General features: G+C 40.6%; 2 protein-coding genes across 5 annotated transcripts in view; one reads left to right on the forward strand and one right to left on the reverse strand.

The window, feature by feature from the left end:
• LOC116322426 (lysine-specific demethylase 2B) overlaps positions 1-9,900 on the reverse strand; it is a 28,438-nt gene extending 18,538 nt beyond the window's left edge. For 3 of the 4 annotated variants that reach the window (XM_031742492.2, XM_039615928.1, XM_031742491.2), the window contains exons 1-12: positions 9,011-9,900; positions 8,288-8,432; positions 8,106-8,184; positions 7,919-7,965; positions 6,706-6,884; positions 6,441-6,547; positions 4,463-4,556; positions 4,159-4,312; positions 3,931-4,046; positions 3,229-3,349; positions 2,472-2,878; positions 2,278-2,364 (exon numbers count right to left, since the gene is read on the reverse strand). In XM_031742492.2, the coding sequence (XP_031598352.1) occupies positions 2,278-2,364; positions 2,472-2,878; positions 3,229-3,349; positions 3,931-4,046; positions 4,159-4,312; positions 4,463-4,556; positions 6,441-6,547; positions 6,706-6,884; positions 7,919-7,965; positions 8,106-8,184; positions 8,288-8,432; positions 9,011-9,055 (1,581 nt within the window). In that variant the 5' untranslated portion in view covers positions 9,056-9,900. Of the gene's footprint in view, positions 1-2,277; positions 2,365-2,471; positions 2,879-3,228; positions 3,350-3,930; positions 4,047-4,158; positions 4,313-4,462; positions 4,557-6,440; positions 6,548-6,705; positions 6,885-7,918; positions 7,966-8,105; positions 8,185-8,287; positions 8,433-9,010 lie in introns of those variants that run through there. The other variant, XM_031742493.2, reaches the window with a different exon arrangement.
• A 444-nt stretch (positions 9,901-10,344) lies between these two features.
• On the forward strand, positions 10,345-11,855 carry orai1b (ORAI calcium release-activated calcium modulator 1b). The gene is made up of 2 exons (XM_031742648.2): positions 10,345-10,609; positions 10,721-11,855. Exons 1-2 carry the CDS (start codon positions 10,496-10,498, stop codon positions 11,276-11,278), a joined length of 672 nt encoding a protein of 223 aa, XP_031598508.1. The 5' UTR covers positions 10,345-10,495; the 3' UTR covers positions 11,279-11,855.
• Positions 11,856-13,484: the final 1,629 nt, after the last annotated feature.

The raw sequence follows: 13,484 nt of genomic DNA on the forward strand, positions 1-13,484 counted from the left end.
CAGCAGAACAGAATTGACTCATTCATCTGCAGTCAGCATTTTTTTTAATCTAAATGCAGGCACAGGCTTAATGTAAGGGGGTGTGGTTCAGAGTAAAGAGTGTAGGGGGGGAAAATATTTGAATTAACAATTTCCGTGCAAGTCCCATCTTCTAACATTTTCACAAAAAATTCTGTCTTTTCATTAACGCACACTGAAAGAATAACCTTCCCCTTTTGTTTTGTTTTACCATGACATGTATTCTGATATCAATCGATAGGTTTACAATCAAACCGTTAGAGATTCAGCTCCTGCATCTTCACACAACCAATAGCAACCTCGAGCTACATAAACAGAACCTCCTATTGCTGGATTTATCTGATAATAAAAATGCAAGCATGCACGCACACATAAACAACAAATCTATCGCAAAAAAGAAGCAAAAAAATAAAAACAAAGGCAAAAAAATAAAATAAAAAAATCAAAGCCCAAGCACAGAAGATAAACTGAATCAGTGCTTTTGTCTTCAGGTATCTCCATTACTTCACTGTCCTGTGATGCTGCACACTGCTCTGTCTCACACAAGCATTCCCCTGGCGGCCTCCTTACGCCTGCCTGCAGGGCTTTTAGGGTGCTAACCTGCTCGGAGTCTGAGTCGTAGTCCTCATCATCGGCGCTCAGCGACATGGCCATGGTTGGTTTTCAGATACCGTCCAGCTTACAGCAAACTGACATGGCTGCAGTCTCCTCCTCCTCCTCCTTCTACTCCTGCTACTGCTGTCAGGCCTATAGCCCTCCCTCCTGCTCCAAAAGCTCCACAATACCACAAGCAGATGTAGGAAACACATACAAGCCTGCCTCATTAATATGGATCGACTCACTGAGGAAGAGGAGGGGGCGCTGGGCAGCGCAGAGCCAATGGGAGGCTGCTGTGAATCAGAATATGCACTCGGGGGGAGTCTGCCTCCATCCAATGTGGAGAGAAAATGCAGTAAAGGTATTATCATATTTATGATGAGTAGCAGAGGGAGAGGAGAGCAGGCTCTGCACAGCCAGAGCCAGATGGCATCTCATTACAAAAGGCAAACACAAAGAGGCCCCACGACCAGCAGCTGGCCTTTGGAGGGCCCGGTGGGGGAGATCCTGAGGGTTTGTAAGACCCATACAAACTTCACTTTCATGCATTCATGTAAAGCACATCTCATTCTTAAACTTTCAGCTGAGGCTCCGATGTCTTGTGTGTTTGTTTGGATACATTTTTAATCACACATATTCAGCCACTAAAATAGAGCAGCACCGTGGCATATTTAAACACTTCTAATTAAAACTGCAACCATCACACTGATTAAAGCCAGTGTTTTGGGATATCTTATGTTAAACCGTGAGTGAGATAAGAATTGTACTGATATTAAGGAGCATATTTTTTTGTTTTGTTATATTTGGATAATAAATGAAAAGCCTCAATTATGACCTCACAGTCTGCTGCTCAGCTCAGGGCTAGAGAAACTCAGGTAACATGGCGCAAACATCAAATGCACTTCGAGCCTTCTGACATCAACAACCATTTTCGTCTTACGATATCACAATTTCAAATGCACCGTATCGCCGTGTTTCGAACAAATGCACATGCACTCAAAGTGGAACTCGACACGACTCAAAACATATGACAGCAAAAAGGCTAGCGAGGGCAATATTTCTCGATCTCTGTAAATATTTAGTCCACCCAACGTAAAACGCAAAGGCTGTGACATGGTGAGACATGCCATATAATTTCTGCTCATAGTAAACAATGTTTTTATGGACACTAAAGGCTTGTTTTGGATTCGGAAGGCACACCAAAAAGCATTAATGACAACAAAACACATGTCAAATTATGCAGAGGAGCAAAAATATATCATTAAAAATCCTCATCATTTACTTCATTAGGCAATACTGCAGCCCGTTATGACAAAATTATGCAAACTGTTAAATATTTTGCTAAAGGGAAGGAGTGCAGTGAGTGGTGGGATGAGTGAGGGAAGACAGGACCTTAGCCATTAATAATTGTCCTATACCAGATATGTACCTGTATAACATAGGTAAAGAAATATATAAAATATGCACACCTGTATTGAAAGGTAAATATCTATTTAAAATATACTCAGTGATGTTGCTTGCACCACAAAGTCAAGCAAAAGGTGCATAAGCTTTAAACTACACAGATATGTAGCACATAAAATGATTCGCAAGTGCCTGAAAATTAAATAAAAACACTATATTTGCTGGAAAACAGATGTATTGCAGGTGACACTATCTTACCTTTATGGTTTTCTTAGGCCAGTACACCACAGGATATCCAGTGATGGCTAACTTGGGGTCATCATCGGTATGTTCCTTTAAGACAACCTAGACGGGCACAGAGAACAAAATCAAAATAGGGCTGAACTATGATTCCTGTCTATTAAGTAATCTGATGGCATGCAGCAAACATGTTTGTTTGGGGGGTTTTTTACCTTTAAGTCATCCAACAGCGCTTGGGGGTTCTCTATTCCCATTGGAATACATTTCCTATTTTCTGGGAGTGACTCGAGCTTCTCAATCAGCGTCCTTAGCCCATTCAGTTCAAACTCTGTTAAATGAATCCATTTATTCTGAGGCTCTGAGTTTGGAGAGTCTGAAGGAGTTTTGGGGAAATCTAAAGAGGCCGAGCTGGGGTTACAGCTGTCCTCAGAGTCGATGGATAAAACAGCTTTGAGATGTTGGGCCTTCCCATTGTCGGGTGTGCAGGGTCCATCCTGTGGAACTCTCTCTAGTTTTTCACCCTGCTCATCTCTGACATGAGTCCCACACGAGTCCTCGTTCATGTCTTGACTCCTGGAGTCAGAGGAGGGGCTTTCTGTCTTTGACTTTGTCTCAAAATCTGCAGGGATAAAAGCAGATTTCCTATAATGGATGATTTTGATAACAGACAATACCAATGAGCAAATAATTTCTTTAGTTTGGGGAGCACCTGTTAGTAATCCTGAAATTATGGGTCAATTTGTAGGTTAGCACGTATAACAAAGCAATAAGAACACATCCAAACCCCCGAAACATTCAAGTTTAATTTAAAGTGACTTCCTGTGCCCCCTCCCCTCCCCGGCAACCACATGTCGCTAGGGAAAAATATGTATTACCCAACCAGCTGGCGAGCTGTTGCTGGTGGTTGTTGGTCACAAAGAGGTATAGAGTGCAATTACTTAGGTGCACTAATTGAGGTTTTTCACTCACCCATAGATTCTTTGCGGATCTCCTGAGAAAGGTAGGACCGTTTGGTAAGGCAGTGCAGGTATCTCTCCAGGACATACCAGCATATCTCATAGTAGAAGGGGAAACGAAACTTGGAATGAACCTGAAGGGATGACAAAAAAAAAATAATTAAAAATGACAGATTCAATTAAAGAACCATTAAAAAGTAATAAAAATCTCAAATGGATGCTTTCAATGATTGGTCATTTAAGTAAGGTTAAAACGAAGTTGGTCTTCCATTACCACAAAAGCTTTAATGCATATAAAAAACAGCTTAAAGCGTAAGTCGAACTATAAAGGACTATAAGGAACCAGGCAGCTGCTATCTGTAGCAGTATCTTGTGCTCTGTCAGTCAGAGGCTATGCAGAATTTTCAGTAATGCAACTGTAATCCCAGCAGACCAGCTCACATTTAACAGGAAGTGGAAAAAGATAGCCACGAAGAAGTTAATAATGCACAACGCAAGTCAAATATAGAAAAAAAGGGTTAAAAAAAAAAAAAGGTTTACTTTATCCAAATATGAGTTTTGCAAACCCCCACATCTCTTATTCTCCCGTCTCTCTCGAGGGTAAACTTTTCACCTTCCCCTGGTTCTCAGAGAGATTAATTTCTCACACGTGGAGTTTACTATATTGCAGTCCAGATCAGAGTTAAGCCACACAGTGGAGAAAATAGACTCCTACCTTTGTCCTGTTCTCTATCTCATAGATGGTAAGCTGCATAGGAATGTTAAAGCTGTGCAGAATGTTGCCTCCAAACACCAGTGTGTCCACGGGAGTGTAGACAGCATGGATCCACCCTTAATTATAGAGAGTTAAATGTGTTATAAAATGGTCAAATATTCAAAGCTGAGCATTAACGGAGCCTAATCTATTCCTGCTGGCTACTTTAAGACAACCATGCCAACACACCAGATGGGATGAAGAAGGTGTATCCTTGTTGAAGCTCCACTCTCTGGCATCCATCAGCTCGGTCTCCCAGGAAGACATCACTCTGCTTGCCTGACAGGACCCAGTCCTCATACAGGGCAAGGTTATAGGGAGTTGGAGGCACAAGCCAGAACACCTGAGGAGAAGCAGTCATTTCCACTTAGAGTCTGCAATGGTTAACAACATTCAAAGCTTTGAGGAATATTAGCAGACGTCTTCATAGGTGTGATCAGTATATCCTATATCCTTCCTAAATAAAAGTTTTACAAAGACAGAATAAACTTACTTTCTGTCCCTTGAATACGTGATACCAAACTGAAGTTCCCCCAAAATCGACGTGGAAGTCTGTGTAGCAGCCTTTCACGCTCATCAAACAATACCTACAAAGGAAATTAGAAAATCATCTAAGAGACAAGAAGTAAATAGGTAAACAGAAAAAAGTGGTAAACACAACACGGCTAATTACAAGGCAGCAATAATCTCAGAATGCTACAGACACAGGTAACTCTCGGGAGCGACACAGCGTAGAAAAGACTTCATAATAAGGCAATTCTCACCTAGAAATTAATTTAGGAATGATTAGCACCCCAAGACACAAATGATTTGCCAATTTAGCTAAAGAGTATAATCTCTAAGAGAATCCCCACTGACTTGGAGACATTAAAAGGAAAGCCCTTCCAAGGACATCTTGCACATGATGATATTGTGAATGCCACTGAGAGAGAATTTAACACCTTCACAAATAAAAAGAAGCTTGAATTTTGCCAGTTGAACCATCCGTCAAATAACTAAGCCAAAATTTAAAAGAAAAAAAAATCCTGACATCATTACTGACTATTTCACAGCTTTTTAATTTAAAAACTTGTGCGTTATCACCGCATGAAAGAAGACTGAGTTCATAGTGAATCATAAATGAGAGCACATCCAGGGTAGCTTTGACTGCAACAATAATAAAAAATTTAACACTCCACAGCTATATCACGAGTTTCACCTCACTAGTTCTCGGCTGGACCCCCTTATGCCTTCAGAGCTGGCTTAATTCTTCATGGCATAGATTCAACAAGGTGCTGGAAACATACCTCAGATTTTTGTTCATATTGATGTGAGGCCATTTGAGTACAGTGACATCAATGTCATGTTTAAAAAAAAAAAAAATCAGTTTGAGCTATGTGATCTGGCACATTATCCTGCAGGAAGCAGCCATTAGAAGATGGCTGAACCACTGATACAAGGCAGGATGTAACAAGAAGTTGTTTGAGCTTCTGTTGCCTTCCTATCAACTCAAAGCAACCTGGAAGGGTTGGCTGTGCAGTAAATCAACATTTTCATATGACCAGCAAGTCTGGGACCAACAACCATGCCACGTTCAAAGTCACTTATGTGACCTTTCTTCCCCATTCCCCACTCAGTTTAAACATCAGCAGGCTGATTAGATATTTGTGTTAATGAGCAGTTGAACAGGTGTACCTAACAAAAAGCTGGTCAGTATTTTCATTTATTTTTATATATATATATATATATATGTAGTCCAATTAAATAGAACAGGAGGTGAGAAACAACATGGGATGCGTCTTCATGCAACAGTATACTAGATTAACAATTTTAAAGTGAAGCCTCCAGGCAAAGGGGAAACCAGTGACTGTGCTGAAGGGAAAAATACAAGAGTACAGATGACTGAAATGTTTCAGTTTTGAAAATGGTTTTATTTTGAGTAATAGATTTCAAACTACCGTCTGCATGGTGTGCTGAAATTGCAGCAGTAAAATCGTCTTGTTTGATATTCTACTCTGTTACACCCTAAACCACTGCCAGCATCTCCCTAACCTCTATGAACAATACAGGAGATTAGCAGGGTTTAAGTGTAACAGTAGAAAATATGGGCAGCTGACATTAAAAAGACAGGCAGCCCTGGTTTTGATTCATTTTGACTCTTCAACGGCTGATTGGCTGAGAGAGTGTGTGTGTGTGTGTGTGCAGTCAGACCACAGTTGTTAGAAACCTTTCTCTTATGCGAGGGGGGAAAAAAATCCTGCTGCCTAGCAACAACAAGGAGCACGTACAGGAGGTGACAGTATGCAGTACTCTACCGTGATGGAGCGATGGATGAGAGATGGGAGGAGAAACAGACATTTTCTACAAGTGGTTTTTTTTATTAGTATTTATTTTCTTGCTCTACACACAGTTTTTTTTCCACCCCTCATAGACTGACACACAGCTCCAAAGAGAACTTCATAAAAACAAAAGCACAACAGTGCAATGCATACCTTTGCACTTTGGGGTATTTCATCTCTGAGATGATATTGGTGGCTTCAGTTTGGCTTTGTTTCAAACCAGGAGGCCACATGTTGTCCACCCAGTCCACTTGATCCACCTGTGAGAGCAATCAATCAAAGCAGCACATTCAGCGACCAATCACAGTGTTCTATCATCTTCTATTTTTGTCATTCTTCTTTGAATCTTTCACCAGATTTGTGACCTCTATCAAACCTCTTATAGTATGATACACAGCGAGGGTCGGGGGCAGATTACCACTGTGGGACGCTTGATGAGGTTCTCCAGCTTGGTGTGGCTGAACTCCAAGCTAATGACATTGAACAGTTTGTCCCGCTCTTCCTCTGGCGTCTCATAATAGCGGACAAACTGAGCCATGCTCATTTCAGAGCCTTTCTGAGTGCTCACATCCATAACGTCCACAGACCGGCGACTGCCTGCGAAGAACAACCAGGATACAATGAATTTAGCCAATGAGATCGTACGCATCAACATCAACACACAATCCAGTGCACTCTGTCTGTGATTCGGTGTATGCTTTGTCATATTTATACACAGAGAAGTTGTACTGTTGCAAAATATTTTACTATGAACAAGAGCAGTAGTTCTTATTTGTAATTCCCAAATTTAACCACTAGATGGGGCAACTACACCCCAATCATGACCTGGCTCAACTTCTTCCAGGGCACACTTAACACAATTATATTGCACTGCAGAAAACAGTTGCAAACAGAAAACAGCATGATGAGACCTTTAACATAACCCCAGAACATGAGCAAGAGGCCCTGAGTGAACCTACTGTGATGATCCTACACACATATCACAATGGTATGAGAGGTAGACACAGACAGAGATACAGGCATACAGCAGAGTGACTAAAAGATGCATGCTCACTAAGTAATTTATATCCTAAGAAAAATACAAAAAACAACACTGATGTATTAACATGCATGATTAAAATAGGACTTTTTTTGACCTTCTCTTCTATTTTTTATGTCCATTTCTAGCATTTGGCATCAGCAACATCCACTAGATTTGACTGGTTGGTAGGCAGATAAGTAAATAAAGTACTTCTGCTATATCTTTCAAGTTATCAATTTCTATAATATCAGATAAAATTAGCAAATTCTTATGACAAAACTAAAACAGCTACTCATTATCCTGAAACTTTCCACATGCCTAGTCATAGTTAGTGCAGACTGAACATGTTTCGTTACATCATCATAAATTAAATTAAAAGTAAATTTGACCATGAAACAGACTCCATTACATTTTTTTTAAGTCAGCATGGAGCCTCACCATATCACAGACTGTTTTAGGTTGTTTTTTTTTACTTTTTTAGGACAATGCAAAAGCCCTTATTCTCTGAACAAGATGCAGATATACTTTGGTCGTGTTTGCACCCAGGCTAAGAGTAATAAGTATATGCACTGGTAAAAATATGCATGTGTGTGCATCTGTGTCTACTTACCAACTAGTCCTTTAATTTCACTGACTGTGAATTCTGGATCTGGCATTCTGCGTATTTATAGGAAAGGGATACATGTCGTTTAGTTCCCACAGACTTAAAACCATAAATATATACAAATAAAATAGAAAGTAGGTTCAATCTACAGCATGTGCACAGGCATTGCACATTTAAAGGAAAGGCTTCTCACCTGATCCCTAACTGATCTTTCTCTTTAAAAATGAGAGGGATCCTTAGACCCTCCCTTTGCACATACTCATAAGTGAAGTCTGCAAGACAGTAGTTTTACATTTAGGTCCAAAGCAATTATTTGAAAACTACTGCAGTCACATGTAACCTATAAGAAAGCTGATATGCACCGTGCTGCTTTACCTTTACCCTCCATCACCCGGACAAAGTCTGCGCTGTAGCTGTCACTGAGGACCTTTTCCTCCACGCTGAACCCTCTGATGTTTACAATTTCCTCCACGTCGGACAGGTCCTCGTTTTCGTCGTACATCGTCCGGGAGATGGAGCGCTGCCATTGAAAACGAGATGGTTTACAAGACAAAAAACAGAGCCACGCGGAAAGAATTCTTTCTACCCCAGAAGGCCACTTTCTGCCTCTCTCAGCCCCCCTTGAACGGTCATTGTGACTCGTGTGAGGGGACCGATCGTTAATTTTATGTCTGACTTTCAAACTGGAGCAGTGGATTGTGCTGAAGTTTTGATAGTAGTATAACAGCAGTCATTTCTTTGAATGTGTGAACCAGTGCAAAAACTACTAAGCCAGGATTATCGGCGGGCGAAGCCAGCTGTTTGTGATATTTTATAGAAGCGATTGTAAAATGTTTGCTCGACTCCGCTGCTCCAGATATTGATTTATCTCGTTTTAATTACGCTACGCTCGCTCAACTACTGCGATCAGAAAAGAAGTTGTAGACCCTAAAATGCGACAGTTAGCCGTTTTTCCTCGTTTTGCTTAAACTTGGACATCTTAAGTGACTTGACAAATATCCCAACGCTCACAGTCGCGAGCGTTAGCTTAGCTAACTAATTAGCTCGCTGCCAGTCTCGCCTCATAAGCTAACGTTTAACACGGCAGATGGTACACACCAGCCTGCGTCCGGATTCAGCACACGTCTCTGCGGCCTGAGCCATCGTCTTTTACGATTGTTTTCCTTCCACTCAGTTTCGCGAATGCATCTCCGTGCGTGGCGAAGTTGAGAGAAAACACTTAGCACGCTTTACAGGTTCAAAACAAGGGAACCATGTTTTTGTGTATTACGTCACCGCCAGGAACCAAAACATTGTTGGACAACGTCACGGCATGTCAGTACGCTTTTTAACCGCGCTCACCAACAATAAACATTCCCCACGTCACACGGTTTTATTGTAGTAGTGGGGGAAAAATGATACTAATACTGGTTAAACCCCCTGCTATCGAATAGCACTGATATCTGTTTTAAACAACAAGCAATAAAAAGGAGGTATATGTACCCACTTTTATTAAACTACAAATAACGGTACATTTAACTTAAAAAGTTTATTTTTTATTTCCTTGTTTATAAGTTTTACACGTGCAATTCTAATAAGCGTGTTTCCACCGCTGAAAAATAACATAAAATTTAAAAAAAAAAAACATTCGTTATTATCTTAAAATGTTAACTAAATAGCTTGACATTTCAAGCTATTCAATCAGTAACTTTTAAGTTTTAGTGAATTTTGAGCTCTCTATCTCCAAATTTTTACATATCTTTGCTTTTTTTATGTTTTTTTCTTTTTCTCCCTTTTCCATAGCGCAAGGAAAGTACAGAGCTAATTCAAAATTTGGGGTTAGGTCATTTTTCTTTGTCTCTTTGAGTTACTCAATTTTTTTTTTTTTTTTGAGATAACTCCAAATATCGACTCACCTCTCCCCGGCATCATTTTATTTTTATTGTTATTTTCTACTTCTTTTTTTCACTGGGAGAAACAAGGTTCCGTAAAACGTAGCTCAATCGAAATTATAGGTTAACTCAGAAACTTAAAGCTCCGAGAAAATTTTGAGATCATAACTCCAAATTTGAACTTACCTCTGCCTAGCATCATTTTTATTTATTTATTTAAAAAAAAAAAATTCAATGGCGGAAACAAGCATCCGTTAAGCGTAGCTAAGTTGAATTTTCCGGTTATTTTCTCAAAATTTCAACTTAACATCTCGAAATTTCAAGTTATTTTCTCAATGTTCGAGTTATGTACTCATAAGTTTGAGTAAGTAACCGCAAAATGTGACTTTAGCCATTTTTTCAAAAAACATTATGTATTTATTTACATTGGCAGAAACAAGGTTCCATATATAACTCCGTAGATACACTATTATCGCTGACTAATTAATGAGTAGCACCATGTTTTTAAAGCAACTGCTCAGCAGCGGATGTTTCCATGGGAGCGCGCAGACTTATGGGTAATGCAAGGTGCAGGCGGTACAGCGGCACGCTGAAGAACGACAAGAAATTGCTTCCGCAGTTCAGTTAGCCGGCGAGGTTAAATGCTGTGTAAGTGTACGCTGTCGGAATCTCTTTTTTTCAGTAACAGAGTGTTTTTGCTAAGTGTCGCAGTATGAGTCTGAACGAGCATTCACTGCAAGCGCTGTCCTGGAGAAAGCTGTACCTGAGTCGAGCTAAACTGAAGGCTTCCAGTCGGACCTCGGCTCTGCTGTCTGGATTTGCTATGGTAACACGGTCTCCTGACCAGCACTGGCACTCTTCCGTGTATGAATCTGTTACAAGACATTACTGACCTTTGTTGTAACGTTGTGTTTCCTGTTTCCTTCCGTCTCCTCAGGTGGCTATGGTAGAAGTGCAGCTGGACAACAGCTACCCCTACCCACCTGCCCTCCTTATCGCCTTCAGTGCCTGCACCACTGTGCTCGTAGCCGTTCACCTGTTCGCTCTGATGGTCAGCACCTGCATTTTACCCAACATAGAGGCCGTGAGCAACGTCCACAATCTCAACTCGGTGAAGGAGTCCCCACATGAGCGAATGCACCGACACATTGAGCTGGCGTGGGCGTTTTCCACAGTCATTGGTACTTTGCTCTTCCTGGCAGAGGTGGTTCTACTCTGCTGGGTTAAGTTTTTGCCCATCAAGCCCAACAAATCCAGCAACAGCACAGTTTCCTCCGGAGTGGCTGCTGCCATTACCTCCACCTCCATTATGGTGCCCTTTGGTTTGGTTTTCATAGTCTTCGCTGTGCATTTCTATCGCTCCTTGGTGAGCCACAAGACTGACAGACAGTTTGAGGAGCTGGAGGAGCTCTCCAACCTCACCAGGCTACAGAATGAGCTCGATAACAGAGGAGAATCTTCCATCTTGCAGTCGCCAAGCTCACATTTCCCATAGTCGGGTCCAGCTGATGCACATTTGTGGTGGAACTCGTGACCCCTTTGGGAATTCTCCAAGTCAGAAGCCACCTTATTGGCTTCTATGGTTTTTACAGGAATGAAGATTAATCTCACTCTTTATTGTGAAATTTATTTTGTGAAGAACAGTTGTATTTTTTAGAAAACACACTTGATTGACTGTGAACTCGTATATCCGCCGTGCTGCATGTAGCTTGAAATCGGAAAGTCTTAACAGTGGTAGCTGCCTCACTGATCTCCAACGGTATGGGAGAGACGTCTGAACAGTAACCTGGAATCCTGTCTGTTGCTGCCTGCTGTATTTATTTAACCGTCTGTCAGTGAATACTTCATTTGTTTATGTATATTACCTTGTGAACCACGTGTATTTAACCCTTTTCTCCCATTATTTACATGGTCTTCTTGTTTTTGTTTTTTTTAAGTGTTCACAATTTGCATTCAGAATGCTCTCCCTTTGTGTCGACTAGTCAGCTGCCAAACTTACAGTACAACTTAAGTATGTTTTGTTCTCATGTGTTGCACAGGCTGTGGTGTTCAAATAAACACCTTTTCACAAAGTGGTGTTCAAAGTTAACAATCATAGCAAAAAAAATGTGACTGCGTGTGGAGAGTCTGGTTTGGGCTTCGTGAGGATGCGGCCTTGTTAGGAGGCAAGGTACATGATGCCCACTGTGATAGATAGATGTTCTGCCCTTATATTACACAGACTTTGCACTATGGAGCTGGCAGGATAAAGAGCCTCTAATGTCAGAGCAAGCCAGACATTTGTGTTGTCACACACTGCTGACATTTTTATGCACACTAACACAGTTTTATAATCTCATTTGGATCTCTGCTGCACATTTAATGTTAATATTAGTTATTAGTGCTTTATTTTGAAGAGTCTGAGCACTCCACTTGTCTCACATGTTCTGAACTGGCATTTTGCTCTTGTGATTCAGTTTTGAAGTATGTACCGAGAGCTGTTCAATTGTGTTTTTAACATAAAAAGTGATTATTTTGAATTAAGAATCTGTGTGAGCCTGTACTCCAGATGTGGTCAGAGATGTGTTTACTTAAGCAGCTGGGACATTGATAGATGGCCATAATGCAGTTGCTAGGGAAATAAAATCAAAGTATAATGAAAAAGTTGGGGGTTTTTTATTTCTAAAGGGGAAAACATATTACACTTACGGTGACATTTTAAGTATTTTTTGTTTTCATTTTGATGAGTATGGCTTGTAGCTTATGAAAACCTTAAATCCAGTCTCCTGAGTTGGCTGACCACTCATACACAGTAACGGCAGAGTCAGCAAACCTTGTAGTAGTACCTTTAGCTCTGTGGGAAGGGTCTGAGTCCTGCTGGAAAAGAAAATTGGCATCTCCTTAAAGCTTGTCAGCAGATGGAAGCATGCAGAGCACTGGAAAACCGTGGCAGACATCTGTGTTGATTTTGGAGTTGATGTAAAACACAGGGGACAGACCAGATAACACGGCACCCCAAATCACCACAGACTGCACAAACTTCACACTGGACTTCAGACTCTATGGATCCTGCACTTCACAGTTCTTCCTCCAAACCTTTAAGACTGTGATTTTCAAACAAAATGCAACATTTGTTTTGTCTTAAAAGAGAACTTTGGACCGCTAAGCAAATTCAGTTCTTCATCTTTAGCCCAGGTATGACGTTTGCGATTCCTCTGCTTCAGGAGTGCCTGGATAGCACTTCCTGAGTCAGCTGTTTTTGACAATCCTCTCAATCACGTGATTATCTCTTTTGCACCTTTTCTTGCCACACTTGCAGTCAACTTTTTAAATCCTGTGATGCAGCACTCTCGAGAACAGCCAGCCTTTTCAACAATGACTTCCTGTGGCTCACTGTTCATGCGCAGTGATGATCATCATCATCTAGTCAACTGTCAAGTCAGCAGTCGTCCACATGATTGTGGTTGGTGGTATTGAACTAAACTGTGAGATACACTGTATTTATACTGTTTAAATATTAATTTACTCAAACTCAAAATTAAATATTCTAATAATTTTAGATATGGGATTCTTGATTTTCATCTATATTCCATAATCACCAAAATTAAGAAAAAAGAATATAGAATAATGTGAAATTTTATCTTTTTGTATTTCTTTGAGAGGCAGTACTATTATTCAAGGATGTGGTAAACATAGCAAAAGATCATCCTCTTACAGACTGG

This window comes from Oreochromis aureus, linkage group 7, assembly GCF_013358895.1.
Source record: "Oreochromis aureus strain Israel breed Guangdong linkage group 7, ZZ_aureus, whole genome shotgun sequence".
In the NCBI taxonomy this organism is placed as follows: Eukaryota; Metazoa; Chordata; class Actinopteri; order Cichliformes; family Cichlidae; genus Oreochromis; species Oreochromis aureus.